General features: G+C 39.8%; 1 protein-coding gene across 2 annotated transcripts; it reads left to right on the forward strand.

Moving 5' to 3' along the window:
- The first annotated feature begins 426 nt into the window (after positions 1 to 426).
- LOC119724480 (epidermal retinol dehydrogenase 2-like) lies at positions 427 to 17,274 on the forward strand. Of its 2 annotated transcripts, none has more exons than XM_038195549.1 (7): positions 427 to 720; positions 8,595 to 8,753; positions 9,509 to 9,714; positions 11,280 to 11,390; positions 12,819 to 13,063; positions 14,462 to 14,590; positions 16,022 to 17,274. In XM_038195549.1, the coding sequence occupies exons 1-7, from the start codon at positions 576 to 578 to the stop codon at positions 16,113 to 16,115; spliced, it is 1,089 nt and encodes a 362-aa protein (XP_038051477.1). In that variant the 5' UTR covers positions 427 to 575; the 3' UTR covers positions 16,116 to 17,274. The 2 variants fall into 2 exon arrangements, with proteins under 2 accessions (XP_038051477.1, XP_038051478.1); XM_038195550.1 differs by lacking the exon at positions 427 to 720 and adding an exon at positions 3,073 to 3,204.
- Positions 17,275 to 17,293: the final 19 nt, after the last annotated feature.

The following is a 17,293-nucleotide window of genomic DNA, read 5'->3' on the forward strand; positions in this document are numbered from 1 at the left end:
GAAGATGAGTTATTGAATAATAATAATAATAATAATTTAGTAATAAATTTGGTGAAAGGATAAAAAAATTACAAGATATCTTTAGAGGGGCCTATCAGTGAGAAGTGAGAAGTCCCCCCCCCCCCGATATATTTTTATTTCGGGCGGGAACGATAATGGTGAAGCCCCCGCGCCCACCCATCCCACCTCATCCCCACCCCCAACCCCACAACAAACTTAATTAAAGTCCACATAAATTTTATGAAAAACAAAGCCCACCTTAATCTTCAGATTTAATTCCCACCGCGTGATAGCGCTAAGGTGTTGCTCTTTACATTTTATTACGTAAATGGAATATCGTTGAATGGCTGCTATTCGAGCATTATCTTTCAGTTGGAGTATTACATAATATAAACCAACAGTATCACGCTGGATAATCTCATATCAATATTGTATGGCTGCGTTCCGCTCGCCGCCATGTCGTACCAGGCTTTGTGCTCTTATTCCTCCATGGTGAAACATATTTTGTTTTCAATATAAGTTAGCTGGAACAATAGTTTAGTTACTTGTCTGTGATAAACTCCTGCCTGTACTATATGAGACCTATCTTCAGTATGTTCTCTACAATTGTAGCCGAGTTGATTGATTCAGCATTGTCATGGTCGTTTCTTCTTCCCCTGTTACTGCTTCTGATCCTCATCCGTTATGTACGCGCTACGTCCAGATTGATCAGCAAATCAGGTCAGATTGATATTTTCGATTGATTGACAACAGTTTCATCCAATTATGATTTGTATCGTTTTATCCAATTATAATTTTATTGTTGCGGGGACATGCACGCCCTTACTGCGAGGATCAATGTAATAGCGGTGGCGATTTCTTGTCAACACGTGGCATGGATGAGGGGTAAGCAGCATGCATGAGGTGGGAGGGGCGGAGTGCGGTGTGGTGCGGAGTAGCCAGGATTTTTCCAGTGAGGTCGGGGGGGGGCGCACCAGCATTTTAGCGGGGGGGGGGGGGGGGGGGGGGCACTTATAGGCGGATCCACAACGAATTCTCCCAAATTCTCAGAGGCCGACTGGCCAGCCAGTTGCTACCAACCTAGTACAATGATCCCGATACAGCAATAGCAACAAGTGGGTGGTGTTGGGTTTTTTCCCAGCGTGTATTACGTATTTTAACGTTCAATGTTAACTAGGACTATAACCTCCACTCCACCCCCCTTTCTTTTTGTTGAAATGTAATGTATATCAGCTCCATGGTGTAATCAATAGTAAATCGACGATAATTCACAACAGGTTACACATTCCTACTGCTCGAAAGTTACTTTTTTTCATTGTCTATTTTCTAGATTTAAGTAAAGTTACTAAAACTGCTTCAAGAAAAAGGGATTTTATTAGTGTTAGTATATGCGTGGTGGTACCCAGAAGGGTGCACACCGGTAAATAGGCCTAAATCCATCTGCCGAGCTCATGAATAAAAGTTATACCCTCAAAATATTCTATGTTAGAGTTCTGAGCGCCGTAAAGTTAAGGGAATTGAAGAGATATGGTAATGAACCTCTGGCCTGGACTTGGGGCTTCCAATTCTGAACATGCTTTTGGGCTCGAAAGTTGCGCTATTTTGCCATGTTGTGGAGGGATCGTTTTTCAAGATGGCTACTTTTCCGCCTTGGGGAAAATAGGGGTCGTCTTCTTTGGGTGAGAATATCTCGATAAGTCAATGGTCAACCCACAAAAAAATGAAAAGAAAACGAAAAATGACATGTTGATCATCATTTTTCTGTGCAGCTTGAATACCTGTGAGAGTTTTGAGTATTTTAAAAAGAATTTTGAAGTATGGGCACATTTAGCACTAGTGTCTATGGGAATTTACTTGCAGGGTTGCACCCAGAAAATGTCGTTACAGCGCCCTCATCCTATAATTATGTGGCGCTATTCGTGCCGACAGGCAGATTGTTTCCCGCCAGGTTCCCCCCCCCCCCCCCCCCCCCCCAGGGTGCAGTGCACTACTTCAAGTGAGAATTTCTATGCGAGCTCGTTAGCATAAAACGACCCCCTCCCCCACAATTTCTTTGAAAACGGAGACCGTTTGGCTCAAAAACGGTGGAATTGTGTAAATATAGCCAAGGATCAACTCCCTGGTTTTGGGGCTTTCCATCTGAGGGCAGGCTTGATAAAATTAACGGTTGACAAATGGGTCCTATTTGCCCGAGCTGAGAAAGTCGGAGGACCATGTAAAATGGCTACATGCTGGCTTGGGAACTATCACTTTTCGGGGGGTGATTTTGTTTTAGTGTGAATATTTAAAAATGTAATTGGCTAATCTACCCAAACTTAAAAAGACATGAACAGATGAAGGACACGACAATAATTACATTTTTGTTTGAGGAACCCCAGTGATGTCGGCTTGCATGTTATTTGGCCCTGAACTTAGTTGACTGTTTTCATGGAAAATTTCTCTTTTTGTGTTGCCAAAACTCCTTTAAGTGGCAATTTTTATCCAGTTCACCAGGCATTAAGGACTTCTGCCGAGTTGTATAAAAAGGACGACTAAAAAATGTTGTGTCTTTCGGGACATTTAACGATTTTTAATAAATATGCACGTTTTTTTGCAAATTTTTCCTCACCGTGTCTGCTAAAAAGGTACCGTCTATATTTTAAAATAAATCATTAATGGTGCTCTGTCCATGAAAGTTCCACTGTCTGGTTCCCCTTCAACAGCTGCAAACACAAAATGAAGTCGAAGGGCGATATTTCCACCGCGAAATCGTAAAAAGTGTTATCAAAATAAGGACAGCGCGTAAGAAAAAATAAATCGGCACACCGTGTAAAGCGAGTGGCGCCCCCAATCGCCAATCAGTAGACTTGTCACAGTGCTTTTTGTTCTCCTTTTGGGGAAGGGCAGGGTTTTAAGAAATCATCATGCAGGGGTATAGTCTTCAATCAACTTGAACGTTACAGGGAAAATATCAGACTTTATTCAGGGGATGTTTTGGTAAAACATTAACTATAAAAAAGTTGAGATCTTTATAAAAACCACTTCCCGCATACCGCGATAAGGGAGTCCACCTCCGTTCGCACACTCCGAGCAAGTCTATTTTCACAGGCATCTTCCACAAAATAAACCACACCAACGTCGGCTATTCCTTCCTCCATGGTTTATATCAATTTGAAAAGGAAGAGTTATAGCCTACAACCTAAAAAGACAGGAAAATTCAGGAAGGTTAGTAGGCAGTCTGTATTCCGAACGAGAAACGTGATAAGTACCGCGATAATACGGCGTTCCATCCTACATGTATACATGATCCTAGCGTTATGTTTATGCATAACACTAGGAAAATAGCAAAACTGGCAATTTTTTTCAGATACGAAAAGGTTTATAATATATTCAATATGGAAGTATTATAGTATTATACTAATACAGTATGAAGTACAGACCTTTAATGCACCAAATGATGAAAAGTTGAATAGTAAAATACTGACAACTCATGTTTTTCCAGATAATTTTTGGAGGTCTGTTTTTGTTAACTCGCACTGAATTGAAGCACACTCAAAATGACTGTCGAGTGTAAACACATGACATGTCACAGGTCAATGGCTAGCCCCATTATGTGGCCTATTTACTGGACTGCCTCCGTAAACATAGGCCACACGTCCACCTGTACAAAAATCGTGTCGACTTTGCCAAATTTTGATTTTCACATTTAGGCTTAGTTTGTAGGGTTTTTTTGCTTTAGAAGCATACTCACCCTCTTTATAGGCTAATCAGAAAGTGCTGCCTTTTTCAGATGTATATTTTTCATGAAATTTCCAGATTCATTTTTACACGTTTGTGTATCAAAATTTCAACATGAAATTTCACAAAAATTAGACATCTGAAAAAGGCAGCACTTTCTGACTAGCCTATAAAGTGGGTGAGTATGCTTCTAAAGCAAAAAAATCCTACAAACTAAGCCTAAATGTGAAAATCAAAATTTGGCAAAGTCGACACGTTTTTTGTACATGTGGACGTGTGGCCTATGTTTACGGAGGCAGTCCAGTAAATAGGCCACATAATGGGGCTAGTCAATGGCATGCAAGGAATTTTGCATTAATGCACCTATCAAATGTCCCCCCCCCCCCCCTTCGCGCAGCCCCAGGTCCGATGTCGGGATTTGGTCACATTTTTTATGCCCCAGGGTGGGGATTTTGGTTACTCAAATTACATTGAACATTGGCGTGCTACTAGCTGGAGTTACCCAGCCCTAAGTTTTATCATTGGGTTGTCATGTAGGGCTGGAGCTAATTTTTTACGTAACCGAGCAGCGTATTACCTACTCCTAGAACTATGAGGCTCCACGTACGTATTACCTACATGACAACCCAATGATAAAATTCAGGGCTGGGTAACTCCAGCTACATTTACTAGTGCGCCCCACGTATGTCGGGGCATGGTCGGGGATTGCCACTTAAATTTTGCCCGAGGGGTGGGGATTTTGTCACTTCAAAAGTGACAATCCCCACGTCTTGGGTGGGGTAGCCCGAGGGAGGGGGGGGGGGGGGGGGGGGGGGGGGGGGGGGGGGAGGGAGGGGGGGGGGGGGGGGGTAAACAACTGATAGGCGCATAAATTCAAAATTATTGCTATTCAATATGTGACCTGCCATAGCACAATGAGGAATAACCCCCACCTTTGACTTTTCACGTTGTGTATCCTCGAGTCACCATAATTGACGCAGATAACGCTTGCAACGTGTGCACGTTCTCCATTGAATGCGAGTGCGTCAAAACATATCCTCGTCATTTTAGGGGGTCTGACGATACATCATGTTTAAGCGCAAATCATTGGCTTTCCAATGATACCAAATTTATTTCTGTGGCTTTATTTATTTGAAAGATAGTTCGAGTAACTAGGACTCTACGAATAGCCTTTTTTACATTTGGACATGGTCGGGCGATAGTAGAGTCCTAGGTACAAAGCCGTATTGCATTAATTACGTCAGGTTGTAACATTCTTTCCAAAAGGGCCTCCCACTTTCTTTTTTTCAAAAAGGCAGGACGGTAAACATTTTTTTTTATTTCACCTTTAAGCCTACAGTACAGAACGTTAGCAACCGCCCTTTTGTTTGTTCGTTTTTCCTCCAAAATGGCCGTCCAACCGGCTATTTTTCAAGTTGGCTGCCAGGGTTTTTTTTAATTTAAATGGCCGCCATTGGACTCCATTGACAATAACAGCTTTTTTATGGGTTAGATGCAACAGGTAAAGAGGCCTAAATGATGTCACTGTTGAAATATAATGTATCATTTTTTTGGTAAAAAAAAAAGAAGAAAGAGTCCAAGTGGCGCCCATTTAAAAAAAAATGGTGGCCCTCTTGAAAAATAGCCTGGTCGGTCATTTGAAAAACAAAGAAGAAAAAAAGGCCGCCTCCTTCCTTTTATTAAAAAAGGCAGTACACTCTCCATCATCATCAGACGTCGTAGTACTGCCCCTTGACGCAACAACCTTCCATCAAGCACTGCCGATGCAAGACCACCCTTTCGTACTGCATGACCAAGCCAAGAAGCTTTCTGTTCTCAGATTGTGTCGGCAGTGAGACACCATCTGTCGCCAATCAGTGTTTTGAGACTCTCATTTGAGACAAAGTCTGACCAGCGGATTCCAAGTGGCCGCCGCCAGACGTGGTATCTTCCAAAGCTGTCTATGCGCTGGACATCTGTAGCTTGGAGTGTAAGCGTGTTGGCACAGTATAAAACATGAGATATAATCAATGCCTCTCTGAGCTTCATTTTCGTCTCCACAGAAACACGTGAGGATTGGAGACCTGTACATTTTGCATTTCCTCAAGGTGGCTTTTCCCATGCCAATACGCATTCGTACTTCGAGGCTGTCATCGAGATTGGCATTGATGGTAACACCCAGGTGCTTGAATGTGTTAACGCGGGGGATAGGTGCGTCTCTGTAGGAGATGTTGTCATTGCTTCCATCCACGCTCGCTATAACCATATGTTCTGTCTTCCCTGGATGAATGGCAAGTCCATTCTCATTGGAGATTTCATCCAGTATTTGCAGGAACTCTTCGGCATCTGCGCAACTCAGTGAGAACTAGATCGTCGGCATACCTCAGCTCCTTTATTTCTATGCCATTGACGTCAGATGCACGAATATGAGCTGCATGCTGGTACCATTCCCGCATGAGTGACTCTGTGTACAAGCTAAACAGTGTAGGGTAGAGGGGACATCCCTGCCTTACACCAGCTGGTGTTGTAAATTCATCAGTCAATCCCCCTTTCCAGGGAAGATGCCCTCCAGCATTTATGTAGAGGTCATGGATGAGGCGTAACACATCTTCTTCGACATCGAAAAGGTGTAATTTTTCAAAGAGAAGTTCATGGTTGAAACTGTCGAAACCCTTCCTGTAATCTGGTAGTCTGGTTCCCTGACTCCACTAAATATAAAATAGATCAATTTACAGATGCCGGAAAATTGTAAGGTAAGGGTACCAGTCTAGTTGGCTTGCACCTGTTCATGAAGATGTAACCAATAGCAAACAAAATTTGGAGTGAATTAATGGTAAATTTGGAGCAGTAGTTGAAAAATAGTTAGGTTTTTCCAACGGTGGTCAGCCGACCACCGCTGGAAATTTTTACAAAAATACCATTTTCTTGAAAATGACTTGACACCAGGTGCCATAATTTAACACTATGCTTTAGACTGTCATTTACCAACATCCTAGTAAGGTATTTCGTAAAAACTTGGTAGTTTTATTTTTCGATGTTTGCAAATGTTGTATATTCCCTTTAAAGGGAAAATACAACATTTGCAAACATCAAAAAATAAAACTACCAAATTATTTTTAAATACCTTGCTGGACTGTTATTGAATGACAGTGTAAAGCATCCTGTAAGATCATGGCACCTGGTATACTGTCATTTTCAACAAAAAAAGTGAAATTTTCGTATCAATTTCCAACAATGGTCGGCCGACCAGCGTTGGAAAAAACTGGCTTATTTGATTTCAAATACTGGCCCGTATTGACCATATTTAGTTACTCTTCATTTGTTTGCAATCGATTACACACCTATGATAGGGTACAAGCCAGCTAGAGTGGTTCCCAGACCTTACGATTCCCCAACATCTATAAATTGCTCTGTTTCATTTTTAATGGAGTCAGGGAACCAGACTACAGAAAAATGATTGTTTTTCTTGGTTTTTATAGCATCTACGAACCCAAAATTGCCAAAAAAATCAGTGTAACAATTTTTGCTTTATATTGCCAACCCCCCAAATCTATCCATTTAGGAAAATTACAGCAAAAGCAAATGATGTATATTCCCTTTAACAGTGGTTTTTCAACATTTTCTTCAAAAGTGTGTGAGACGTTACCTAGGTTTTGTTGAAATAAATTACAATTAGTTAACCAAAAGCACTAATATCAGTAATCTGTGGTTGAAGATTACTGCTCAATCTCAAATAATACTGATGCCCGAGATACATACAGTCGAGAAAACATGTATGCATTCGATTTTCTGATTCTTGTTTTCCCCCACTAATATAAGATGTAGTTATTTCGCCCATATAAATGTGGTTATTTTCTGCCCATTTCCTTTTGTAGGATAATCATGTACGTATAGGGTACATATGATTTATCAACTCATTTGTTGAACTTTTTGAAAAATTTTAGGGGGCAAATACTCTTTGAGAAACCAGTTAAAGCTTGAGCTTCTTTCTGGACTGGACGAGCCAGAGTGTCATGTAGTTATTGGCCAATCAGAATCAAGATAACTCCGTCGTGATTCAGTGGTACTTGATGAGTACCAAAAGAGACCTCCAGAAAATGTCTTCATTCTTATAAGCTTTAAAACTGATGGTAACAGTTTGATATTTCTTGTAGCCTATGCATTAAGAATTCCGAACCTATGCAATACAAATAAACAATGTGACTGATTCCGTGCCCATTAGTTTTTGCATTTGTTGTGTGGTTTGTGTGTCAATAACCCCGGGTTAACCCGCCTATGCAAACATACTTTCTGTGCCAAGTTATACTTTCAGTGCCAAGTTATACTTTCAGTCAAAATTAGTCTTGTGACTGTTTCCAACAGTTAAGAATTGCCAGCATACATAAAGCAGGATTGACTGGCCATGATGTAACTCAATAAAGCTTTGCTTTGCCCACAAGTTGCCTGCTTTGTCTGTTCATGGTCTGTTGACTGAGTTTGACTAGTCACAGTGCTTGCTTGACATATGATCTGACTGCTACTAGCCTGTGTTATAAGTATAGCAGGGGAAGTGGAAGGAAATTTTGAATGCCTAAGAATGGTTAAGAATGAAAATCCTTGTTTAAAAGGGATTGCAAAACTCCAACACGCCTTTTAAATGTTGAGCCAACAATTTAGTTTACAAAGGCTTCCACCTGCCCTATTAGAGAGTCCCATGTACATGTATGCTGTAGGGAGAGGCATAATTATGAAATTGCAACGCTGCTGTAGGACTACTGTTCATATTTGTTCTGTTCATTGTGTTTAGACTTGGTACTAAAAAAAACTGCCATATTTTTTTCTCTCATTATTAGGACGATAATAATAGCTATCATTTAATTTTTTGGTTGTAATATATTGAATTATTGCTGTTGTTTCAGGTAGCAAGATGTCGCTTCCAAGGGCTATCTTTGAGCAGTTACGGAGCCTAGTCCTCATATTGTGGTACTGCCTAGAAGCCACAATAATGGCTTGCATTCCTCGCTCCATGCGTAAGCGCAAGAGTGTAGCTGGCGAGATCATACTGGTCACAGGTGCAGGTAAATGATAGTGATGGTCATGCAAGGTAATAGCTGTCATGAATGTATTCAGTATTGTTGTGTAGGTATTATAGGGGTAGGACTTTCAGCAATGACCGCTTGGGGAGATTTCTGCATATAATGGCCAAAAATTATTTTCTAAAGGGAAAAGGCAATGATTTTGCTGTTTGATTTCACAGCAACCATTTTGGACCCCCCCCCCCCCATGTACATATTGAAGATGATAAGCATAATGATAGCCGAAAATCAAAAATAAAATACTTATGTTGCTCATCTGACAGAAACCTTCCACCATACTTTTAACAACTCGGATTTTATATTTTATTTTAAGAATATGCATGCACAGACCCAGTTTTGCATGGTTCTGGTCAACTTTATGTATGTATCTTGTGGACTCCCTTGAGACTGAAATTTTCCTACTACAAAAGCATGGCGGTAATCATTTGAAATATAGCAATATTAATATCATGCTTGGACATTTATGTACACAAATTACAAATTTGAAAGAGAAAAAGTGGTTCCTTACATGATAATCGAGTAAATTACAAAGTCAAAAACCTTAAGAACCGGTATCATCCAAACTGCCAGAAACTCCAAACATAGACCCACCTGTATCCTTCTTTAAAGTCTGGATTTATTATCAATTAACATTATAAAGGTTAAGCATTCCCTGTGTTCACAAATGTGCAATTGATACAGCACCACCTTGAAATCAATAGATACCCGTTTCTATTTTTCTATCCTTTAATGCATAGGCAGTGGCATTGGGCGTTTGATGGCCCAGGCATTTGGCCAACTTGGAGCTACCATTGTTCTGTGGGATATCAACCAGGCAGGCAATGAAGAAACTGCAGACCAGATACGTGAGAATGGAGGAAGAGCCTATGAATATACCGTAGACATAAGCAACAGTGAGAAGGTCTATGAGGCAGCACTGAGTGTTAAGCGAGATGTCGGTGATGTGAGTATCATTTTAAGAACTTAAGTACTTCATTTCATTGATGTAACTAATTGAAAAGTAAATTGATTTATCGTGCAAGCAACCTCCCTCCACATAATAATGTGTCATCCAGATAGCAAAGATTAAAAGTTACCAATATATTGTCGGCCATCTGTAAGACTCATCTATAGGAAATGTACTCTTTACATCCATACATGTACGTGTCATTAAACTTTTGATGGCCAGTAATAATAATAAGTTGTTGTGAAAGTTTTATGGAAAGGAAGAGGTTCTAGAAATAAACTTTGACAAAGATAAAATCGTATGAGGGTGAGTCAAAAAAAGGAAGCCATTTTCTGAGGCGTACATGTAATTGCGGTGGCACTAGGCTCGAGCACATCGCGCTCAGGTAGTACGCATGCATTCTGGGCTCCTTCAACCAATAGTGTTCGACTAAAATGCGTGCGCCCCTCGTCTTTAATAATAACACATGCGGCATGCGCGCAAGTGTGGCACCACCTAAAAAATGGCTTATAACCTTGTTCATCGGATTACACTCTTAGTTTGAAAATATTTATGGCATATGTCCTTATTTTATATTTCTCCAATTAAGACTATTTCAGACAAGTCCATTCTTTTTTTGCCTTGAGGTTCTGCTTTTGAAATATATGAGTATTATATCGCATGCATGTTTCCTTTACAAAATGTGAAGTAAGTTTTTAATTTGATCTTCCACTTTGACTGGGGTATATGATGATTTCACCAAGATATGCATTTATGACCAGATGTATTCTTTGAAGTAATATCATAAGGCCTCCTTTACACAGGGCTGCGACCTTTGTACCACGTATGAGCAACCAAAAAATGGCCAGGACGCTCAATGGTCGCCTAAACCCAGAAAATCCTGTTTCTATGTAACTGCTCCAGCGATCCTTGTGCCTCCCTTGAACCACCAAAACTGCAATTTTCGGGTATTTTCATGTCGAGCTACGAGCGACCTGTGCGTCCACTGAGCCACTTGCCTGCCTCCCCTGTGCTTCCCCTGTGCAACCTACGACAACCAACGCCGAATGGAGGCACAGCGGTCGCCACAGACATCGTTCAATGCACGCTCTTGGTCGGCCAAAGGAGGCACAAGGGAGGCAGAAGCATATCGCCCAAATTGACGGTAACATTTGCAACAGAACGGATCTGTTACGTGGCGACCATTGGCCGTCCATTGTGCATCCGTTCTGCAACCACGGCAATGCTTGTGCCTCCCTTCTGCCTCATTTGAGCCACCTTGGAGCAACCAACCTCCTCGGTGACCTTTGTGGGACTGTTTTGAACATGTTCAAAGATTTACGGCGTCCATGGCGATGTCTGAACATCCTGTGTACCACCTTTGAACGACCTAGGCAACCATTCGGCCTCCTTTGAGCCTCCAACGGCGACCTGGCCAGTTTTATGGTCGCACAAGGGAGGCCCAAAGGTCACAACCCTGTGTAAAGGGGGTCTTAGTTGTGGAAGCTTTTGGGGTAGATGTGTCATAGAAATGCTGCTGCACCTTAAGCCTTCACTGTTTCTTGTATACATGTCCATAATAGGTGACAATCTTAATCAACAATGCTGGTATCGTCACTGGTAAATCCTTTCTGGAATGTCCTGATCACATGATCAAGAAAACAATGGACGTCAATATTAATGCCCACTTTTGGGTAAGTACATTCAGATTATGTTGACTTTGGTGTAAGTCTTCAAACAAACTTGAAGTTTTGAACTAGATTTGTCAGTCCAGACAACAGCAGAATGACATCCAATATTGAACACTCTAATAAGTTGCATGGGTCTATGGCACGCTATTTGGCATATACGTTTCAAATATTGTCATGCTGTATGAACATGTACTACAGGGTGAGTCAAAAAAGGCGGAGCCCAAACCCCATAAAATTCATTTCATATTTAAAAATATATGTAGCACCAAACATAATAATGACTGGAAAACCAATTTCATAAGGTACTTTTAGATGAAAAAAATTATGGAAATTGCTTAATTCGTTCAAAGAATATCACCATTTAAACACAATGACCCTAAAACCTGTCATCAACAACTGTCACCAACATCATCATGTCGCTCGCAGGCGGGATCCCCTGCGGCGTTTCCAATCCTCTCTATCCTTTATACAAGCAGCCAACTCTGTTGTGGTCTCAGTCCCGGCATCTCTCCTCAGAACCCCGACATAGCTCGTCCTCTGTCTTCCCCTCCGCTTCACCCCATGAGTCGGTTCCCACAGCACCAGACGGCTTGCTGGTAGCTCAGGGTGTCTGCAGCAGTGCCCTGCCATGCCCATCTGCCTGTATGCGATCTTCTGTGAGATCCTAGGTAGCATGCCGTAAAGGGTGTTATTAGACACGTGGTTTCTCCAGTCGATGTTGAGCACCCTCCCCAACATTCTGGTGTAACAACCGTCGAGGGACTTCTGAAGGGTCGTTGTTAAGGTCCAGCACTCACATCCATATAGCATGATGGACTCCACCGTGGCCTGGAAGAAACTGATCTTGACATCCCTTGACATGTTAGAGCTCCATATGGTTTTCATCCCATGTAGTACAAAATATCTTTATTAACAATCCTGGTTAGGCAAACAATATGATTTATTGAATCTACTTTTTAAAGGACAGGCCTTCAAATGGATTATGTTGAATATTGTTGACGTTTAAACTGAGATTTTATCGCTGGTGATGTTAAAAGACAATTGAGACGACGATTCTTGAAATCACATTTTTTTTGGACGAGACAGGTTTTAGGGTCATTGTGTTTAAATGGTGATATTTTCTGAATGGATTGACCAATTTCAGTCATTTTTTCATCAGAAAGGAGAGTTTGGATTCTTTCCATTCAAATTAAGACTTTTGTTAATAACTTCTTAGAAGAAAGAAATGCATTTTCAGGAAAGCACAGCTTTTGCTGTTATATTCATAATAATTTGGTAGTATTGTTTGTTTGTTTGCTTGCAAGTGTTATATAAAATGTAACTACTTGTACTCAATAATCCAAGTTACTCATGCTGTTACATTCTTTGCCCATTGATGTGCAAATATAGACCCACTTTTAGGTTTCTCTTGACTTTTCTCACAACCTACAGACACTCAAAGCGTTCCTGCCGTCCATGATTGCTAAGAACAAAGGTCACATTGTGAATGTGGCCAGCCTCGCTGGTCTGTTTGGAATGAATAGACTTGTAGACTACTCTGCCAGCAAGTTTGCTGCAGTTGGTCTGCATGATGCACTGTACTTTGAGTTGATGTACAGTGGTAAGGCTGGAGTGAAGACTACCGTTGTGTGTCCATTCTTCATTGATACTGGCATGTTTAGTGGAGTGGTACTCAAGTGAGTAGTAACGGAATCATCAAACATCACTCATGACATCAAGGCACTTGGCCTAGTTTTTACAAATGGTGCTACTAAGCTCAGATTGCTCATTGTAAATTATGGTGTAAAATTACTCCTAACTGGCTTAGGATATGCCTCTTAAAGCCAAATACTCACATCCAAGGTCAACATTTTAAGCCAATTTTTTAAAACTTTTTTTCTACTTTTCTAATATCCATGTGTTTCACCATCTTAACCCCTCAACATGTAGGGATCCCCCTCCTGGATATTTTTTTGGGTGATTGGGAACGACCCGATCACCTTTTTGAAATGGTCAGAATTAATCTTCTCTCTTCCTTTCCGTCCGTCTTTCTTTTTTTCCGGACAATAATTCTCCACAACTTTTCTTCAAAACGGTTAAGGTATTAATTTCATCAACAATGATCCCAAGGTGTGCATATTACTCTAAAGTCATGATGACATCATCAGGTATCAAATTACAAGCGATTTTAGTTCAAAAAAATTACCATCTAATATTCACTTATAACTCTTTAACAAACAAAAATGATTATGTTCATACTTTGAAATCTGATAGACCATACCTTGCAAGGCCTTGATAAACAATGTTTGTCATCTACCTAAAGTCGCTTGACCTTTCCTTCCGGAGTTGCCAGAAGGTCACAATAAGGTGAATTCAAAATGCAAACAGAAGCCTGAAATCCAAACAAACCAACATTTCTTCCAAACTGTTCACGGGATGATGATCAAACTTGCCAAGAACTTGAACCCTGGTCCGGAGATATGAAATATTATGCGGCGTCAGCATGACATCATCAGGTATCCAATTACAAGGGAGGTCAGAATTTGGATAATTACCTTGATTTATAACTTCAAATGAATGGAGTACCATACTCATTGTTTGTGATCAGTGAACAAATTTTGCCCGATAACTTAAGCTGCATAATCGGCTTACATGTAGGTGTCACTGTTGCATAACAAATTTGGGGGGGAAAAAAAAACAGATATCGCACTTCTGAAATCAGAAGGAGGTGTAATTCTTCAGCTGTAAGATGGCTGAAAAGGGGCTCATTTAGGGTTTAATTGGCTACACCCTAAACAAGATAATAATAAAACTAAACTTTTTCAATCCAATAGTTTTCATAATTTTGTCAGTAAGTAATTTGATTAAATTGTTTTTTTTCATTGTTGGTGCTACGGTTTACTCTCAATTTACTGTTTTGTAAACATTAAAATGCTCATTATTTACGAAAAGCTTTTATGCAGTGAGCTGTGCCAAACTCTATGCATCAGATTCACATTCAGATAACACATTTATTTCATTGTGATAAGTTCCTAAACACACCACACTGAACTGTGCAGGTATTCTGATATCGTCTATGGTATTTGTTGTTACAGAGATCCATTGATGACACTGCCTCTCCTCAAGCCATCTTATGTTGTCAAGAACATTGTGGATTCTGTGCTTCTTGAAGAGCGGATGTGTGTGCTACCTCGACATGTGTTCCTAGGAGTCCTCCTGAAATAGTAAGTAAAAGTTCACTCTCAAAGCGTAACAAACTATTGATACTAAAACAGGGTAAGTCAAAAAGAAAGTGACCAAGTTACAGAAAAAATTCAAAAAATGTGACTCGCTCCATTTGATAAAAATTAACTGGAATAGAGTACATGTACATGTTTTTGAGGAGTATTGGAAAATTTTAAGTGATTTGAATACTCTATTCACACATTATTTCTATTTTCATAGAAATACCACAAATTCAGCTGTCCACCACTGATCTAGGGCTGTGCATCGGACCCGAGTACCCGACCGTTAATGTCAGGAACCAGTTCCAGATTATGGAATCTGGTACCTGTAACCAACTTTAAAAATGACTTAGACAACTTCTCAGACAGTGAAAAAGAAAGGTTCTGAATCATTTGTGGGGGATTTTAAAATGAAAGCAGGCTACATGGGAAAACCATTCATATTTTATGTTTGTGACGCTCGCGAAAGTTGCAGTTTTCACCGTAAAGCTATAAGCTCACTGTTCGCAATTGTATCTTGCTGAATCGATGCACAGATGTGCAGACCTTTAGGAACAATCTGATCAGCAACGTCCAAGATTTTAATGATGGGGTTGGGTTTCTTTAATGGGTACCCGGGTACCCGTGTTTTTTTTTTATCGAGTACCCGGTGCCCGTACTACCTGTTAATGCACACCCCTACACTGATCATTTACCGATATGCATTAATGAAAACTCCTTCAAGACAAGGAACAAAGGAAAACATCTGACAGCAAAAATCATGTTTCAGTTTTGACTCAAATAAAGTCTCATTTGAATTTGAAAGCCTGCATGTAATCCTGGTTCTCACTCAGCTCAATAGCTTCAAAGCATTTAGCATTCCATGGATATGGGTTCTTTTAGTAAAACATGCATAACTTCTGATAGCAAGGATCAATTTAAGTAATCCATTTTTTGTTCAGATGAGTGGAAGAACGTGCTTGTTTAATATATGTGCTTCATTGGTGTGTCAAATTTAATTGCATTTTAACTTAAGGGGGGAAATCATTAATCCAGTCACATTCTTTTTGACTCGCCCTGCACAATAGCCTGTAATTCGACATCTCTTTGCTAAATATAATAAAAGGTCCATATGACCAATTGCAGTTGCCCAGAAACTGATTTGCTTGTGCGTTCATGGACTGGACTGATACAAAACACTGTGGAGTCTCTTCCATATGGCTTGTGGTCATGCTGAGAGACATAGTCATCATTAGCAATTGAAAAAGCTGGGCAAGACAATTTGGAGTGATGTACCTTCCCCTACTCCGACCATTCCTTTTTTTTCTTATTATAACTGAAATGAGAATAATTTGAGATTCAGGATTTCACATTGAAAAAAATCCCAAAAACTTGTTTGTGATGACTCATTGGCAATTTTGTGATGTTATTTGTGTGTGTGTGTGTTTATAGCTGGATACCGGAGAAAGCCACACTGCACATTTTCCATCGTTTGGGATTTGATGAATGCATGTCTACATTTGTCGGCAGAGGCAAAAAGGACTGAATTATCCACTTTAGAATTTGATTTCAATTTTTTACCCAATTTTTTTAGTTAGTCACTGTCCGAACATAATTCGTTTGAATTCATCATTCACATTATGCCCTATTTACAAGTTGCCAATATTGCAGACGTTATGTCAACATTTTGATCTTCGTAGCAATGATCTTCAAAGGTACTTTATCTGATTATTTTTTATAAAGATTATTGTGGCATGTATTATGGTATATATCTGACAGCAGCTTGTCTTCTCAAGATAAGTAATGAAGATGCATTTGTTTTACTGATACATGTAGTAAAAAAGTGCCTTTCCGACTTTTAATTTACATGTAGTTCCAACATGAGTTTTTTGATGAGCCTTTTTCTCATGATTTATGTTTTTCATCTGTACACATCTGCCTGGGGGAAGTACATACAGTGTTGTGGTACTCGTACCTTAACTTATTAGCATGTACTTATTAGATTGTACTCGTACTCGTACTCACAAGAAAAACAAATGACCTATACTCATTCTCATTGCAAAGTACTCATACTTGTACTCGTACTTATACTCATGAAACATTCTTCCACTGGAAGTTTATTTTTGTAAGAGGTATGCAGGAAAACATCCATTTTCTACTGTTTGGTGGGCTTTTGCATATCTTTAATGTAAAGTCTGACAGCAAAAAGGGAACATGCATACCCATAAAAATAGCAGCATACCCATTCTCCTACTCGTGTAGTAAACTACTCATACTGGTGGCAAGGTAATACTCATACTCTTACTCATAGTCATGCAAATGTTCTCAATTACAACACTGGTACAAACTGAGTGTGGAGATAGTTTCATGGTTTTGAATGTACTGTTTATATTCAAGATATTTCATTTATACCTTGTTAGAGTATACATGAGCCTTTAGGCTCATAATTACCTAGTCATTATAATTGAGACCAAATTACATTTTGTAATCCTTCTCATAATTTATATATTTTGATAAATATTGCATTAACAAATTGTAATTCTATTTTAACATACATGTATAATGCAATTTTCAAATAAAAAATTGCTAAAAAATCCCTAATTTTGTTTCCCGAAATAATATCAGTTTCAGGAAGAAATTCCTATCTGGATTGATTGCTTGAGGCTTTTAGTCTCTGCATGTGTTGACTTCAACACATCAGCCGGCCCTGACATTATCTTTGAC

The sequence above is a fragment of the Patiria miniata genome, unplaced genomic scaffold, assembly GCF_015706575.1.
Source record: "Patiria miniata isolate m_02_andy unplaced genomic scaffold, ASM1570657v1 HiC_scaffold_18, whole genome shotgun sequence".
Lineage (NCBI taxonomy): Eukaryota > Metazoa > Echinodermata > Asteroidea > Valvatida > Asterinidae > Patiria > Patiria miniata.